This window comes from Emys orbicularis, chromosome 4, assembly GCF_028017835.1.
Source record: "Emys orbicularis isolate rEmyOrb1 chromosome 4, rEmyOrb1.hap1, whole genome shotgun sequence".
Lineage (NCBI taxonomy): Eukaryota > Metazoa > Chordata > Testudines > Emydidae > Emys > Emys orbicularis.
The window spans coordinates 46,357,636-46,377,008 of record NC_088686.1 but is presented as its reverse complement, the minus strand read 5'-3'; the positions used below and the strand labels follow the sequence as shown (position 1 = coordinate 46,377,008).

The window sequence follows — 19,373 nt, the reverse complement described above, 5'->3', positions numbered from 1 at the left end:
ATCAAAAAGGATTTGTTATAGTCACAAGCATCAGTTTAACGTTTTATTAGGGAACTGTTCTTATTGTTTATGACATACTATAGACTTGGATAAATAGGATACCCCCATAGTGTGTTCAGTGCTGACGTAAACGTGTTTCATTAGCAAAGTAAAGATTAAGAAATATAAAAATGCATTGGAGCCTTATTCAGTGGGATTGCATGACTGTAGCAGAAGACAGAATGTGGTCCTGTTGAGTATGAATTCAGAGCATATCATAGAAATGTTGGTCTGGAAGGGACCATGAGAGGTCATCTAATCCAGTCCCCCATGCTGAGGAACGACCAAGACCATCCCTGACAGGTGTTTGTCCAACCTGTTCTTTAAAACCTCTATTGATGGGGATTCCACAATCTCCCTTGGAAACCTCTTCCAGAGCTTAACTATCCTTATAGTCAGAAAGTTTCTCATAATATCTAACTTAAATCTCCCTTACTGCAGATTAAGCCAGTTACTACTTGTCCTACCTTCAGCTGAGTTCAGTTGATCACCACCCTCTTTATAACAGTCCTCAACACATTTGAAGACTATCAGGTCCCCTCCCCCCCCCCCCCCCCCACTCCTTTCTCAAGACCAAACATGCCCAGGTTTTTTTGTTTTTGTAACATATCCTCACAGGTCAGGTTTTCTAAACTTTTTATCATTTTTATTGCTCTCCTCCTGGACTCTCTCCAGTTTGTCAACATCTTTCTTAAAGTGTGGTACCTAAAACTGGACACATTTCAGCATCTGAGGCCTCAGCAGTGCATATTGGAGCGGCACAGTGACTTTCAGCATCTTACGAATGGCACAACTGTTAACACACCCCAGAATGACTTTAGCCTTTTTCTCAACTGCATCACATTATTGGCCCATATTTAATTTGTGATCCACTATAATCCCCCGATCCTTTTCAGTATTGCCTAATCAGTTATTCCCCATGTAGTGGTGCATTTGATTTTTTCTTACTAAGTATAGTAGTGTGCACTTGTTTTTACTGAATTTCATCTCATTGATTTCAGACCAATTCTCCAATTTGTCAAGGTAGTTTTGAATTCTAACCCTGTCCTCCAGAGTGCTTGCAACCCCTCCTAGTGTGGTGTCATCCACAGATTTTATAAGCATACTCTCAATTCCATTATCCAAGTCACTAATGAAAATATTGAATAGTACCAGATCCAGGACTGACTGCTGCATGACTCCACTAGATATTCCCTCCTAGCTTGACGGCGAACCATTGATAACTACTCTGAGTACACTCTTTCAATCAGTTGTGCACCCACTTTATCCTAATTTCATCCAGTTCTTTAGTTTGCTTTTCATGTAATTCTTAAGGCTAAGAAGGTTTGTCTTAATTGTGCAATGTTGTCTTAATTGTGCCAAGTTAGGGTGTGCGTTCCTAGACTATTCGTGCTCACTGTGGGACTGTTGCAAGCTATGAGGCCTCTAAGTCTAGGTGCCTTCAAGTGTCCCAGTAGTATGCTAAAGGCCAAACAGTACACACTATAAAGTAGCTTGTTACTGTTAGATTATGTTCCAGTAATTTTTTCTATAGAGGTAAAGTGTTGGTTATAATAAATTCATGCAGTTGGTTTGGTCATCCCAGCTTCTGAGAACTTTAGAGTGTTAGGCAGGTAAGGCCTCCCCAACCCCAAAGGGTATTCATCTACAGCCAGAGGTCATGAGTTTTGTCCCTGCTGGGGTGTGTCAACTCCTAATGCTAATAGTGAATTCCTCGTCTTTCCGCTCCCACTTACTATTGCTGTTGCTGCTGCATCAGTCAATTAAAAAAATCCATTAAAACTGATAAAACTCGAAAAATGTCCTGACAGCTGCAGATCTAACCTAATTTAACTAAAAGTATTTCAGTTTTAGGTATAATCCTTCCCTGAGCTCTCCCTAGGGAAGAGTAGTACCATGCTGTCCACTACTCCGCCAGATATCCCCTTCCAGTATAATCTAGATTTTAGTCATTTCTTAGCAGAGTGGAGAAAGGCCACAACTTGCACTCTTTCCCTCTCCTTGTTCCCCTCAAATCATTCATGGATATAAAAGAGAATATAGGGAGCCAAACCATGCCTTCTGAGGGGGAAAGCTGTGTGACGGACCAGAAACTGCAGGGATGGGTACTGTAGGGGAGAGGCATCTATTCAGAGGGAGGAGAAAAGAGAATGAAAAGTGGTGGTTTAAAACTGCTTATTCACCCTTCCACCCCACCCTCAGGAACCTTTAGGTAGCAGTTTGTGACCATTGTGCCATTTTCAGATGTAATTTCCTACTCTAAAATCTAACTTGGAAGATATTTAATATTCCTAATTTAATTTCTACAATAGAAATATGGAGAAACAAACTGCATCTTAAAGGTCAGCAGGAATCATGGGGAATAGGTACAAGAGGAGGAGTCCAAATAGTCTAGGCAGTTTGGGGAGTACAAAGAAAGAAAAGTAAGAATACACTAGAGAAGAGATCTGTGTAAGCTCCAAAATAGTAAAGACAGAGTGCACTTTTTCCTGACTTTTTTCTGTTCTATTTCTGCCACGAATCATGTTTTGTACTGGAAGGGTTTTGTTTTGGTTTTTTAACTTCAATTACATTTAAAATCTAATAGCAATGTCCCATCAATATGTATTAGTATTATTAAGCTATTGACACAATTCTTGGATGGTTGAAAAACACCTTGTTGTGGCATATTGTTGTGTTGTTTGTCTACTCTCTTAACACTGTACAGTTGTTCCTAATGGAAATTAAAGTAGCTGAAGAGAGGGCGTTAATTTGATTTAGGCATTCTTCTAAAAACAGAAAACTGACATTTATACTCATGCTTGGTCGGGTGTTTCTTTTACAGTATGAACTGAAATCATATTAATGGATGTAAAGGTGTATGTGCAGAGATCTGTTTCCATGACTCTTGATTCCATTAAAAGCACTTCTTTTTCTTTTGGAGTAGGAAAGACTTTGTTTTTACTTTAGGATTCTGTACCATGTAGTTTACAATGCTTCTTACATTAATTCCATATTAACTACATATAAAGCATTTGCAGTTTTACAAATACATTTAGATGAAACACTTTTGGTTGGCTGATTTCTTTATAGGTTTCTTAAAGTTTCTCTAGTTCCTATAAATTGCACCAGTGCCTACTGATGAGGGCAGAACTGATTGTCAAGCTTCTCTACTTAAAGCTGAGTGAACAAGCTGCTTATGATGACCCAACAGAAACATAAGGGAGGTCTATGAAAGGGCAAGTATTCAACCAGCCTTAATCCTTGTTTTCAGTAAGGCAGTGTCTTTAAGTACAGACTAATTAGTGAATAGACATGGTTGTAGACTGTTGTAGACATGTCTTTTGTTGGCCTGAGATGAACTGCCTGGCTAATATAAATGGTCTAAAAACTCTTATTTTCCATTGCTTTTCTTTTTTTAATGCACTTTAATAGGCCATGGAGATGAGAAAATGTAAAACAAAGCAGGAACAAAATGAAATAAAACCCATATGACTGACTATGCTGATGTAGTATGATCCATTTGGATATTTTCTATTATGCAGGTGGCCACCACCAGTGTAGATCTGAATGGTGTTATGCATTTTGATCCTTTTGACCTACTTGAATAGTAGAGAAAATTATAATGTCCCTTCACAATAGGATACTGTAATACTTTGCATTTATATAGCAGCTGGTAGCCAAGAATCTTAAAATAGTATACTAAAGTGGGCAAGCATTATTATCCCATTTTACAGCTGAAGAAACTGAGCACAAAGTAAATTATTTGCCTCAGGAGGCAGTGGTATGGCCAGCTCTCCTGAGAACCAAACCACTGCCCTAACCACTAGACCATACCATTTTCATTATATGTTGTATAATGACGTTTCCTAACCGCTAGAATTAGTGTTATATAATTTTTTTTTTTTTAATCAAGTGATGTGCAGTGAAGTTAGGAAAAAGGCATATGGCAAGGATGTCCGTTTAAATGTAAATAAAAATCAGTCGCAGAACCAGCTGAGAGAGAGGGGACAGACCTTAAAGATAGGCAGACATTTGAAATATGGCAAGCTAGTTAGAAGAATTTAAAGTGTCTGTTTCTGCTGGGTATTCCTCAGTTAGTGTTTGCATGACACTTGCCCCTTAAATGAAATAATGCAGATGGCAGCCATAGCAAGTTACTATTTTTCTCATTTTCTAAGAATAACCATAGATTCCAGTAATATATATGAACAGTGCCTTAGTTATTGAAATTCATAGATATAAGCTTTTTACTGCCTTTATCACCTGTATTATTGATTGGAGATAATTACTGCAAAGCAGCTGGCTGTTGGTTTTAGGGAGCATCAATTGTTCTCCTGTCCCAGCTGTTGGCTAATAAGCACAGTCAACACATCTGTTTCAACAGCTGGTAATTAACAAAAGCCTAATTGCTGCAACTCTTTTAACAACCAATCTATGAAAGAGTGGGGATGTGGAGGAATATTATTTACTTTGTGCTCTGCACTTTCTGTGACCAGTTTCTTTTTTCTTTTTCTACTTTGAACACCACTGCCTCTGTCTGACGCATTGAATGGCAGGAGAACACAATATGGTAATCCAGAGCTTAGGTTTTTCAGATCTTTGGTGTTTCTTATTGCAACATTTCTTTGCTAAGTTGCGAGATAAAATGGATCAAAAGCATTTTGTAGAGTTCCATACAACGGCTGAAATCCACAGCAGTGTGCCTAGGCAATTGGGCTGCCAACTCCAAAAGAGGATGGTGGGTGTCACCTTTTCTATATATGTTTTATATCATTGGACCCCTTCCTCCCCCCACCCCCCACCCCAATGTTGTCATTCTAAAGGGCTGGTTATCTGAAGAATTTTACTGTTGCAGTCCAGGTCTTTCATAAGTTGGGTTGTGCAAATGGAACCAGGATCTTTTCATTGCTCCAAAAAATCTATGTGCGTTGGTCACTTTAAAAGTGAAAATCCTTTACCACTGTGGAATAGATAGCACCTCAGCTTTCATAGTATAGGTTTGGAAATAATTCTACAGTCTTTACATTTATAGCATCTGTCAGTAAACATAAAATCAGAGAAAGAAAGAGAGCACGCACACATACCTATCCTATATATTTTTCCCTTCATACAATACAGCATTTGTATATTTACTTGATACATCTATGTCTAAATAGATGTTGTTTGAATACACACATAAGTTAATGGCAAAACTCCCATTGACTTATATGGGGCAGGATTCCTCTCTAAGAACCTAATTTTCTTAAAGTTGAGGCTATTTGCATGCTATTTGCATGCTTCACACATGCAAAGAAGGTTCTCAAATATTAATGGATCTTGTGCCTCAAGTATTAAGAAAGTCAGATCCATACGACAGATTCTATAGCCTGAGTTAGGCAATAAAATATTTTCCATGAACCAGTATTTAAAGTTAACCCTCATACGTTATATTTAAAACATTCAGCTAATGCTCAAAAACACTGTTAAAATGTCAGTGAAGATCACTTGATTAAACTTGTTTCCCTAACTTTTCAGTTGGCAAATATTTCTATACATTCAGTTATTTAATTGTCTGTTAGTTATGTTGAAAGGTATAGAGGAAATTCTACCCAAGTGCTTGCCATTGACAGAATACAGATTGCATAATTTTAAAAAATTTAGTTGGCGAGACCAGTTTAGTTGCAGGTGTTCAGGTGATGAAGGGTACAGTAGGTGCAGTGAGAAAGTATAAGAGATCCTTTGAACAAACAAAAACAAAACTGTTGGCTAAAATTCTAACTGTAGAAGGACACTGTTATATAGGGAAATGTTTACTGTGTGGGTTTAACAAGACATGACTTTTGCACACTATAATTTTGTCTGTGGTGACTGAAATGGGCTCAATAGCATTTCACAAGTATAATGCAAAAATTATGCCTTCTGCACTGGATTATAGATATGGAAATGTGTCAGAGCATTTGACAGTTCGTTAATAAAAGGATTTATTTTTCCAAATGTGTTTTGCTTGGCTTTGCAAAACTGTAATTTTAAATAAAATATATTAACATTTTGTTGTAGTTCTTTTCCCCTTCCAAATTTCAAATGCTTATAAGTGTTATCAAATACGCAGGGATTCCTTCTTTCATTGCTGAAATGTAGCCATGCGTTGAAATGTGACAGAGGTTTAACAGTGCACAGCAACTACACACCACAGCTTAGGACAGCAATTGAAAAAGAAGATTGTTTCCAATTGAAGCTACATGGAAATTTAGTAAGGAAGAATGCAGTTACCTCAACTGAAATTTAATTAAGGACATATCCACCATTCTCACAAAAAGTGCCAGGAATCTTTAGCATCAGAAGCTTGTTTGTATGTCTGCATTTCCTGCAGTATAGTGCTCCAGAACCCCATATGGAGGTGTTTGTCCCATGTGGATTCAGGAGGAAGAGTGTCACCTATTGAATCCTCAGTAGCATCTTCTGCAACAGCTACATGTTTTTTGGAGGGCTCCCATAATGTTTTAAAAGGTATATCTTAATCAGAATCTCTGGCTGGACTTGTATTTGGGTGAGAAAAAAGCATAATTCAGAATAAAGATTTTGATGATATTTATATTCAGAACAGGTTATGATAAATCATAAAGGACAGATCCATAACCCCACTCTGATTGGTCCTTTTGTATCATTGGAATGGTGCAAGGAACCCTAAAGCTACCATAAATTGTCTGTTGAGGATTCCTCCAGCATACAAGACATTCCAGGGGCCTGCATACATTGTGTCTCAGCAGTCTTCACCAGTGTCATTATGAGATGGATCAAGTTAATGCAGCCCTTAGGCTGCTCTAAACTGAGCCAGGGAGAAGTTCAACCCCCAGGCAGTCACAGGTTTGGGAAAGCGGAAAGATGGCTTAAATCTACTTTTTCCTTCCCTTTCCAAATATGCCAAGCAAGAGCTTGGCCCAGCTGGGGACCGAGCTCAAAATGTTTGGCTAGGTGGTCTGATTGGAGCCTCAAATATCAAAGGAGAACACACGTACAAAATGGGCTCCTATACAAGTCCATTGCAAAAGAAGCTCCTATAGTGATAAGTGTCTTGATACTTGCAGCATGCTCACCTCTGTTGTTTATTTGAGATATAAACATTGATTCTTTACTAATCCTAATTTTCCTAATCACAGATATATTGATTCTGTGTTGATAATTTCTTTGCTCTTTTCTTAAGAGTGACATATTTGTCTAACGTCTTAGTATTAAACTCAGCATTTTGATTCTGCATTATGTATAGAAGATGATATCTAATTAGATTTTTTTTTGTGTGCCTATGCATACTAATAGCTCAATTTCCCTTTCACGGACACAGGGCATGTATATACAAATAGACATTAACCCAAACTCCCCCTCCTTGCCTACCCAAATCCTGCAAAAAAATTACTCACATGAGCAGTGCCACTGAAGTCAACAGGCCTACTCATGTTTGTGATTCTTTGCAGGTTTGTGATCTTTGTGAACTGTTCATGATGTAACTGAATTTTTTGGTATGGTCTCATTTAATAGTTTCAAATAGTCAATATCAACAACAACAACAAAACTCTGACACTGGTACTTCTGCTGAGAACAACAGAATGGTCTATATGATTTTGGCCATATGAATGAAAAAGTACTACTTTGGGATATACGAATTATTTGTTTGCTCAATGGAATTAGCAAAAACTATGTTTTACCATTTAGCATAAACGTTTCGTTGAGTACAGTATTTTGCTTAATTACCTGAATTGACTTTTTTTTACTTGAATGAGGAGTGAAGAATTTAAATGTGAGTATTTTTCCTTTCAAAGGGAAATTTAGTGATTGTGAAAAATATTGGACTAACAGCTCTGAAAACTGATACTTTCTCTACAACACAAATATAACTAGAGTTGGCAGAATTTGATTTTTATTTTTTTATAATTTTGAAAGATAGTATCAGTTTATTTTTAAGCATTTTTTTAGATTATCAATTTAAATGTTCACAGCTGTGGGAAATTATGAGGGGGTCAGACCCTAAGTATTTAATGACAGACACTGAGATTTTACAAGTGAAAGCTTTATAACCATTAAAACACAAATTATCAACATCACATCAAAATACACAAATTAAACCTGCTTAAATCAAACTCTAACAAGTTCTCAAACAGCATTTTTCTTACTTTGCATAACTGTAAATTTTGATTATTGATGGAAATATTTTTCCTCTGTTTGTGCGTGTACGGTGAAATCCAAGCCTAAATATAACCTATAACAGCAGCAGTGTTAGCTTCTGTAGGTCCCCCCATCAATGTACTTCAACCCTGATCTGGATGCTAGAGGGATTGTTCACTTATTTTATATGGCCATTCGGTCCTTGGTCACTCTTAAGATTTCCAAGAGAGATGTGTGGTGGTGTATTTTGGAACAGGGAATGATGAACAAACTTAGGCCCAGATTTATAAAAGTATTTAGGCATTGCTTTGCTCAGCACTGCGACGTCTAACTGACTTAAGAGCCCAAGTCTCATTTTCAAAAGCACTGAGGAGCCTAAGTCCCACTGACTTTCAGTGCTTAATTTACTTTTGAAAATGAGACTTAGGCTCCCAAGTCAGTTAGACCTTGAATAGCTGTGGGGAGCTACACTTAACTACCTTTTAAAGTCTTGGTCTTTGTGCTTGTGACAGGTGCTAACTTGATATCACAGGTTACTGAAGCCCTTTCTTTGGACAACAGGTATCAACATTGACTTTCCCGCACCACTTTGTCACCTGCGATATCAAGCTAGCACCTGTCACAAGCACAAAGGTCCAGACTTTAAAAGGTGTTTAAGTGGTGCTTCACTCAGCACTGCAAGGCCTAACTGACTTAGGAGCCCAAGTCTTGTTTTCAAAAGTGGCTCATGCACTGAGGAGCCTAATAGAGACACGGGCTTCTAAATCAGTTAGACCTTACAGTTTTGAATAACTGTTTGCTGATATATGCAAATGGAGTCTGTGGTATTCTCACCTTTTCACAGTTTGTGTTATGATTGGTGATACAAGAAACTACTTGCTAGGCCTCCATATACAGGATTCTTGTTGTTTTAAAAAATTGCCTGCAGCCAGATTTCATAATAAAACTATTTCTACCTGGAATCAGTTATCATCTCTGCATATAACATTACCTGCCTGCAGAAACCAATCTGACATCTGGTTTTGAATGCACTACTTGATGCTGTGACACTTGAAGCACTTTTGTTGAAACCAACATGGGCTTCTGCCTGAAATAAACTATCTAGTTTGCATATGTAATAATCCATATGTGCTGAATAGATTACGTGTGACTTTTGGGTTTTAGAGATTATGTGCTTAAATCCACAGAAACTAAGGGTGAAATCCTGGCTTTACTGAAGTCCGTAGGAGTCTTCCATTGACTTCGGTAGGGCCAAGATTTCACCCTATGTCACTTCACTGTGTGATTAAAATGGTCCTTTAGTTTTTCAGAAATACCGTATGCAATAAAATATTTCTGGGTGGTACATTCCATGTATTAATCACGCGTATTTGCCTTGGATTGCACTTGAGATAACTAACTCATTTTACCTCTGTATTTGCAATATTTCAGGTATTTCCTAAAGTATAGGATATTAAAAAATGTTACTGCAGATACTGAGGAAACGTTATCAATGTATCTAAGATAAAATAGGCAGGTTCTTAAGGTAACTGTTGTTCAGAATAATGTGAACTTTTCATATATCAGTTTGCCTCCATAATGTGATAACATACTAGAATTAGCATGTAGTATTTTTATGGGCATATAGTTAGCTCCTACATGTAAAATATTTGCTATAATAATAATTTATGCCACACTCCCCAGTGTGAGGTGATCATATAAGGGAAGACTGTGGGGCTAAAGTCATAAACAAAATGTTGCAAAACATCTTTCTTTGCTTGGGTTAACTAGCATCAGACTCAATTTGCTTTTATTACAATGAAACAAATCATATGTGTGCACTACCTGCTCAAAATTGCTGTTCAGCCCTTTCCTTTTCTTTGGTAGAGCAATAAAAGCCATATTCTTCCTTGACTGTACTATCTGGAAAATGTTTGTTCTGGCCTATTTCCATAACACTGAATCAGGACCAAACTTTTCGGAAATGAATGATCATATGATGTAGCAGTAATATTCATATGGGCAGGGTCGGTGCAACGAAGTTTCGCGCCCTAGGCGAAACTTCCACCTTGCGCGCCCCCCCCCGCCCTGCGGCAGCTCCCCGCCCCCCCCCCCTGCCCTGAGGCGCCCCCCCATGGCAGCTCCCCCCCCCCCCCCCCGGGGAGCCATGCGGCAGCTCCCCACCCCAGCTCACCCCTGCTCCGCCTCCTCCCCGAGCACGCCACCCCCGCTCTAATTCTCCTCCCCTCCCAGGCTTGCGGCACCAAACAGCTGATTGGCGCTGCAAGCCTGGGAAGCGGGAGAAGTGGAGTGGCGACCGCGCGTTCGGGGAGGGGACGTAGGAACGCTGTCAAAAAAAAAATTGGGGGCACCACTTTTTTTGCCCCCAAATCTTGGCGCCCTAGGCAACCGCCTAGTTTGCCTAAATGGTAGCACCGGCCCTGCATGTGGGACAGACAGGGAATTCTAATGCAGGATTTGTTGTCTGCAACCTTAAGACTAATGCAAAACACAGACCCCTACCAGTGTTGTCATTTACATGTCTGCTGCAAATATCCCTGAACAGTATTAAATAACAGAGTAAGGATTGGGTTGGGGAGCATGGTCTTAGATTGCAGAGTAAAACAGTTTAATTTGCTGTTCCTGCTGATTACAATTTCTAGATACAAACTAATAAGAGTCATATTTTCTATTGAGACCTAGCCCGTTTGTGCCCCTGAGGAATGTCAGACAGTCAATGGATCTGAACCACCCCCTAAATCCTGCCATGCCTCCTCCAGCAAGTGGGGGCACAGGTGGCATAAGCCAGCTACACCAACTTTGTTCCACCCAGGCCAGGGGGACTCATCAGCTGCCCCTTTAGGATAGCTTTCTGGCTGCTTTGATCTACCTCAGCAATGCAAAGCAACCAAAGGCAGCTCTGAGGATTTAACCCTAGATATGCAACCACTTGAGGGCTGGTTACACCTCTTTCCTTGTACTCTTCAGAAATTGTGCCTGTGTGGGCAATATAAAGTCACAGTTGTCCTCACCACTTGGGATTTCTATTATATGCTCTGCAATTAGGCCCCGGTTCAGCCAGGTACTTAAGCATGTATGGGACTACTCAAGGGCTTAAAGTTATGCACATACTTAAGTACTTTACTTTGGAGCCTTATTCCCCATGAGAAGCTTTCCTTGATGTCAAGAGGAGTTCATCATGTGATACATGTGTGTAACATGCCATAGATGTCCCATAGTGCAGATAAGGGGTCAGAATTTTATTCAGTATGTTGATCATTTTTAAAATAATTAGAAAGCATCCCCAGATAATGCAGTGTGCAGGGTCCTTTATTTTGTGACTATCACTTCGATCATTAGGATATACATAGATGAATCTTGGTACCACTTTCAAAATTTAGGAGGAAAGATCAGAACTCTGTAAAATTTGCCGCCTAGGTCAAATTAACATTGATTTTCCATGCCCGCTTCTCTCCTCAGTTTAATCAAAATTCTGTTGCTGGAGCACAGTAACAACCTTCCATCGTGTTCAAACATTTCAGCAATTTTTTAAGTCATGCACATACTTAAGTTTATGGACACCAGATCTCTGCTGGGCACAGGAGAGTTGTGTCAGGGAGCCAGTTACAATATCCTGATTCTCAGGCCAGCTCTAACTCCATTTCTGCTTAGATCTGTTGTGAGAGAGGTCTAAATTCCACCACTAGCTTTGGGCCCTTAATGGACCTTCTGCTAGTGGAGTATAAATGCAGTGCACCCCTTCCCACATCTTAGAGGGGGACATCGGGTGTAGGGTATGGAGCCAGCACACCTAGGCCAGAAGGGAGTATCTGTAATGCAGGGCAATTCTCTGCTGGCTAAGTGCTGCCAGTTTTCATTTAACTCCAGGATTGAGGGAGTAGAAAGAAAGCTTAGATTCATATGTCCTCATCACCCCACAGCTGTACCAAGTGTAAACCATTGAGCCTATCCACTACTGAAACAATCTTCAGGGCTTTCTCTTCCTCTATTTAATCTCCAAATCAGTCAGAACAAGGACTTGAATCCAGATCTCCTACGTGAGTTCTATAACCACAGAGCTATGATTACTTATACAAGTGGAATAGCTCCACCAGACGCAACTGAGGAGAAAGACCACCCTAGAATAGCTGGAGCAAGAACTTGAACCTGTCTTCCACATCCCAGATAAGTACCCTCACTGCTTGGTGCTTGCTCTTGCTCTCTCTCTCACCCCACTCCCAGCTAAGTCCCCCTGCCCTGTCGTGATCACATACCCAAGCTGAAATGTTTTGTTATCCACCCCCACCAATCACATGCTGAGAAGATTGGCAACATGCCTATTACTTTTCTGTTTTTGTTGTTTTTGACTATATTGAGTCTAGTGAGCTGGATTCTCCTCTCACTTATGCTGGTGTAAATCAGGTGAAACTCCAATGAAATCAGTGGAGTTAGACCGGTACAAAGTTGGCATAAATAAGAGTCTCAGGCCCCAATGTCTTCTGAACTTTGTCCTGAAAAGTGTGAATTGAATGCTAGGTGTACTTTTTTTGTATACTTCCCTAAAGAGACTAGCCGTTAATCTCTCTGTGCGTAGGTGTGTCTGCTGCAAACATTTCCTTCCAGTCTACCATTTCAATCACACTTCACAGTATGCTGAAAATTGGCAAGGATGTTAATTATTGGCCTCTAGAACAAACCACCTACTTTGATTCAAGCATGTTTTTTCCAATTTTTAAGTATGTTGTTTCACCGACAATACGGTATAATTATAGAAAATAGCTTGGTTTGGCTAACATTCTTGTGTTCTGTGAGTTCTGTTTGCAGAGCTGTAAGCAGCACCAGGCTCAGGACTTAAACAGCTCACCTGGAGAGTAGTTTAACCTCTTAGTGCCACGAGTTAGGGCTTGCCAGCGTCAAGTGCTAATGCAAAGTGCATTGCCGTTCAGGATCAGGAGCTCTAAATCAGTGTTACTGAGAGGTTAAGCATTAACACCCTTCACTTTCAAGGCTAAAAGAGACTGTGCATGTAGTAAAATAGTCTGTGCTTGTTATTCCCTTAACAGCTTATTATCATTTGTTTATATTATAGTAGCACCTAGAGGTCCAACTGATATCAGGGCCTCTCTCTGCTGGGCACTGTACATATAAATAGTAAAAGACAGTCCCTGCCCTGAAGAGCTACAGTCTAAATACACAAAAGAAAGGTGGATGAAAGGAAGTATTATTATCTCCATTTTTACAGATGGGGAAATTGAGGCACAGAGGGATTGAGTTGCTCAAGGACATACAGTGAGTCTGGCAGACCTAGATCTACTGAGTCCCAATCCAATGCCTGAAGCATATCCTTCGACTCCATGTATGCACAGCTCATCTATCGTGTCTAGAATTCACTGAGACCTTTTTTTTGCAGCCTCAGGGAGTTGGTGGGTGCAAAGCCAGGGACGTTGACAGAATTCACACATGGTAATACACTAAGGAGTTGCACACACCCTTTTTGGTTTTATGTCCTATGACTTCTGGTAATTGGTTGATCCGCAGTAGCTGTATAATGTTCAAAATAAGAAAAAATATATTGAATGGTAGGGAAGCCTACCTAGTGCTCAGACTTACATGTATGATAGAAATGCAATGCAAGCCCAGTCATAATTTGTAGTTAAATCCGCTAATCATCCTGTGAGATATTAAATAAATGATATAAAACCTGAGTACTCTGGGGAGTCCTAAATCACTGTTAGTACTAGATTTTTAAATATTCAAAGTGATTAAGCTATGGTGCTATATGAAACATACGTGCACTTATTTCTCCAGACCTCTTCTCAGACAATCACAGGAACTGGTCAATACCCTTACTTAGCACTCTAAAAACAGTATTTTAGTTCAAGATTTAGCATTCTGAATACCATGTAAATATATTTGTTGACAAACAGCTGGATAAAATTGAAGAAGAAATTAATATGGGAACTGGGAATATAGAAAAGCAATAGGGAAATTTGTTTAGAACATTACCGACTGAAAGATGTCAATACTTACAAACAATTACAATAGTATACCAACTAACTAAGAATGTCTTTGTAATGAACAAATGGGTAGTATTACAGAGGACTACCATTTTCTGTATAATCAAACCTACAATAGAGCTGAAATTAACATTCATAAAGGATTGCTGTATTTTTTCATTGTGCTTAAAACAGCAAGTCTTCTCTTAAATAATTATCACCTATCTATTTGCAGGCAAAGTTGCTAGCTATACAACAAGAGAGAGAGACTGCTGTTCAACAGAATAAAAAACTAGAAGAAGAAATTCAGACGCTACGTGTTTATTACAGGTAAAATCATTTATATTATTGTATATGTGATGACTCATAGGGGAAATTTTCTGCAGAGCTTTATAACTGTAAGTGAGGAAATGGCCTTACTGCTTAGGTATTTGTTAGGAACATGTATAACTGCCTTGGGTTATACATGTTCCATGGGCCTTAAATTCCAAACAGTATGAAGCTAGCAGATTTCTTTTCTAGATTTCCCACCTTTCTGATCTCCAAGCCCTATTCCAAAATGCAAGGTGTCATCTCCTGCGATTGTTTGTTTTTTAACAATGACTCAGTGCCATGAAGTATCTTTTAATAAAGATGGTTGCATGGCTAATATGGTTTTGTTTCAATAGTCCTGCTCTTTATTGCTTGGGGGGGGGGTTTCTGTATAGTAATTCTCATTCAGTGTTCTTGATGAAATTCAAAAAGTTGTGATGCAGCAATGCATTCACCAAAAAACAGACAGACCCATAGGTGCTGGAACTAGGGATGCTGGGGGTGCTGCCGCACCGCATGGCTTGAAGTGGTTTCCGTCGTGGTTCAGTGGCTCTCGGCACCTCCACTATACCATTTGTTCCAGCACCCCTGGACGGAGACTATTTCTTTCTTGATTATCTGCACTTAACTAGCTTTAGCTGCATTAATTTAGGAAACACAAAATCTGTTAAATTCTAGAACTGTGTTTTCTTTTCTAGACTCCTATGTAATGCAGAATTTGTATTGCCTTTATATTCTACATTAGTTAGTGGAGGGGACAGCCATTCTCTCATTAATTTCGGAGGCCTGTGAAAAACTTCTCCATGGATCACTGGATTTGTTTAGTCTCTAAGGGAACTGCTGTGTGGTCCAGTGAAGAAGTTAGGTTGTTTTATGGGGGAGCAGTTGTATTACTATTTCTCTTCATTCTGACCTCCTAGTTTATCAGCCTACAATACTGGCAACAGATTAGATGCAGAAGTCTTGACATCAGTACAAGAAGAAAATCTGAATGTTGAATGTATAGCTATTACAAGGGACATGGTATGTAGAAATAATACAGTGATACATGAATGCTGTGTTCATTTAAAACAGAAGGGGACTAGTTGGTTACAGATAAAAAAAATAACTTGCAACTACACAGTATTTTTCTTGTCTTCTGTATTTCCACACAATGTTTCAGTTGAGATGGAGATTCCATTTGCAGGTTTCTAGTAGCCGTTAATGCTTCCCATGTTCCTTATGTTTATTAAAAACTTGGGGGAAGATTTTCAAAAGCAACTTGTATTCCTAAATCTCATCGGCATTTTTGAAAGCCTTGCCTTTGGTTATTAGTCAATAGAAACTCCACGGAATCTGATAGTATTTCTTTTAACTAATTTGTTTAGCAATTCCTTGATACACTATAGTAAACTAGAAATAATGCATTACAAAACAACATTACTATTTTCCAAGTCCTTTCTAAGTAACTAAAAATAATTTGATTTACTTTTTTATCATGCTACTTCAAAAATTCAAGCTCAGAATTTGAGTTGGTCTCTAAGCATGAAGACTCAGAGTACACTTTTATTCTAACATTAAAAAGTTCCACTGCAGCAGACATTAAAGCAGACAATAGACTATAGTCTGTTGATGCAAATACTTAACTTCCAGTCACATGAATATTACCTACTTGCCAGCATTCATATCTGAATATACCACATAGTTAACTAAGTTCTGACCTTTAATTTCACTTTAGTGCTAATTTGATTATGGTATTTGATAATCTATGATGATTATGGTATGGTATCATTATAAACTGAATTAAAATAAATATATATATATATTTCATATGAATTTATATATGAAATTATAAACTGAATTAAAATAATATCCTCTGACCTTAGAGTTTTCAGTACCAACTAGTAACTAGGTTATAGAGTCCTTTATAAGGTTAGAAATAGAGAACTTTTGACCAGTAAATGCCATTTCTCCCTTGATGTCTTAAGTGGTTGCTTTTTTCTAGCACATTTAGAATTCAGTCCTGTGTGTATACATACATGTCATCAAGAAAAGCTACAATGCAGCTTTTAATATTACCTCCATAACTTTTGTAAAAGTCAATATAATAATAAAGACTAAAAAGGGATTAAGTTTACTCCCAAAAGTTAAATTGAACATTTCTGCGGTTTCACCTCTGTTTATCATTGGGGAATAAATCGGCTTATAATAGCCGTGGATAGCCACTTGTCCTAGTTTGGGCCTGAACAAATTCACTGAGGAAGAGAATATAAAACTTAAAGGGGTCAGAGTCATGTTCAGTACATGATATATATTTTTTTTATCACAAACTAGTAGCACTACATTCCAAGACTCAGCCAGTATAATAATGACATCCTCTTCTGTAATACAGAGTACGCCTAAGTCTCTTTGCTGATTTGTAGTGCTTCCTTATATTTCCTATTGTTGAGAAAAGAGGCAAACTGAAATAATCAAACACTAACCAAATCCTATTGTTTGCTGCCATCAGAACAAGATTTATTGTGTTAAGTAATAACAGTGATACTAGTAGTTCAGTGTTCTTTAAACCTTTTTAGAGGGTGTGTCTAGTTTTCCCAGTGCACAGTGTGCTACCTTTAGTAGTAATCTCACATATGAAGTTTTCTGTTGACACGTTGGACACAAGTTCATTAGAGGGTGAAGAGAGGGTATGATATCTTCCCTTTTTGCTTCCCATATTTTAGTGGTAAAATGAGAAAGGTCTATATAAAAGAATGTACAAACTTGACACAACATGAAATTTCATTATTTTCACTAGCAAAAATAGTACAAGTGACAAACCCCTACTCTGTCCCACTTCCATTCATCATCCTCATCTCCTTTTTCCAACACCGAGGTTGGGTAGGGCCAAAGTTATGAGCAGATTCCGTCTGCATCTATTCTGAGCCACCATTTGAGCAAGTTGTGGGGGTTCCCTGGATGGTTTTATATTCTGTTATACCACTGTCTCCTTTGATGTCCACGGTCTCTCTCACCATGCTCTTTACTCCTGGGAAAATTCTCTGCCAAGAAATTAAAAATTCTGAACACAGTATTTTAAAATTCTGCATATTTTACCTGTCAAAATAACACCATATAATCATGCCAGTTTCAATTATTTTGGTAGTTTATTTCAAAATACCTGTCCTCAAGTATCTCTGTAACAGTACAGACAACAAAAAAAGATTCAGGAAATGTTTTTTGACAAATAGATTCCTTACTAGGCATATTAATACAGAACTTTTGAGTAATAATTCATTTAAACTACATCACAGAACTGTATTTCCCACACCCCTCAGAAGCAGTGCAAAGACTTGGGGGAGTCAGGGGTAACAGAGGAGCTGAGGGAGAGGGAAATAATTGCTGGGAAGGAACCTGGACGTGAACCTGGAGGGTTGTTGGGTGTGAGTGGGACAAGTATGGAACAGGTGTTTTTTGGGGGGGATTGTTAGGGAATTGGGGAGCCTCCCCCATGCAGATCCTGGCTGACCCCTAGCCTCTCCCATTCAGTCAAGCACATCTGCCCCTGTTCCTGTGTGTCCCTGCGCCACCACTCCCCATTCAGCCAGGGATATCTGCACATGTCCCCATGTGTTCCTGAACCCCTTCTCAGTCACCCCCATTCCCCCTGTCCCCATGTGGCCCTGCACCCTCCCACCCCCTGTCCCCATGTGGCCCTGCACCCCGACTCCCATTCAGCCCCTGGCTCAATGTTGTCATCCCACTAGTTCCTGTGTCCCCACCCCAGTCTGTACCCTCACTAGCCCTTCTGAACCCCAGTATGTGCAACCCCCCACCACCAGCCCTGTGTGCCCCGGTCTGTCCATCCCCCCCCCCCCCCCATATCCCATGCCTCCTCACCTAGCCCTGCAGGCAGGACACTGTGAGGAAGGCAGCCTCTGCCCCCTACCTCTCTGCAGCTAGCTGCTCTGGCCTGTGAGCCAGCTTCCCTCTCTTCTGGCACCACATCAGCCCTTGGTGGGAGAAAGGTGTAATTTCAGTTTCCCTTTGCCTACCTGTCAGAATAAATTATTCTGTGTCGGGGGGGGGGGGAATCTGTGGGGGACATTAATTCTGTGCTTGTGCAATGGTGCAGAATTCCCCCAGGAGTCATTCTAGCAACATGGCCAAACCATTGCAGTTGGCGGCTTTTGATGATTGTAGTCACACACTACACTTTGTCTTTTACGGATATTGTCATTTCTTAGTCTATCTAGCCTTGTCATGCCTAGAATACGGCATGGCACTTCATTTCAAATGTTTGCAGCTTTTGCTCCAGATGCTTTGTAGGCACCCATGTTTCACAACCATAAATTAATGTAATATATCATCTGGTTTTAGGTGTCATGGACACTGATTTGAAGTTCCAAACATTTTTATTCAAGCACACAAACATTCTGCTGCAATAACTTTCAACTTGATGATATCTTCGTCACACTGGCTGCCATGTGTTATGATGGAACCCAAATAAGCAGAAGCTGTCTACTTGTTCGACATCTACATCATAAATGACTAACTTAGCCTGTTTCTTGATTTTTGATATTTCTGTTATTCTTATCTTTTGTTCATCCAGTTTTAATCCCCATTGTTTGGCTGTTGTATACAGATTGTCCAATCCTTTTTGGTTGTATTCCTCTGTAGACATTATCATGATGATATTTTCTGTGAAGTCAAGATGATAGATAATTTGCCCCAATATCATGCAGCCTCCATCAATGTTACTTAGGGAGTTGGACAAGATGTTTCTAAATATAAAGCAAAACGTATTGAACTGAGTATGCATCCCTGTTTGACTCTGGATTTCATTTCAAACCACTTAGTCAGCTCACTACTGATTCTCACTGCACGCCAAGCTATGCTATACACTACAGATTCTGCTGTATTTGAATCAGCCTGCTGCTAAAACCTTACCACTTGAGTACTTTCCACAGA

The 19,373-nt window shown here is 39.3% G+C and overlaps 1 protein-coding gene across 1 annotated transcript in view; it reads left to right on the top strand.

Moving 5' to 3' along the window:
- Positions 1–19,373, top strand: part of MIPOL1 (mirror-image polydactyly 1) — a 276,027-nt gene that overhangs the window by 196,002 nt on the left and 60,652 nt on the right. The window contains exon 11 of the mRNA XM_065403050.1: positions 14,368–14,462. Coding sequence (XP_065259122.1) covers positions 14,368–14,462 — 95 coding nt within the window. The remainder of the gene's footprint in view (positions 1–14,367; positions 14,463–19,373) is intronic.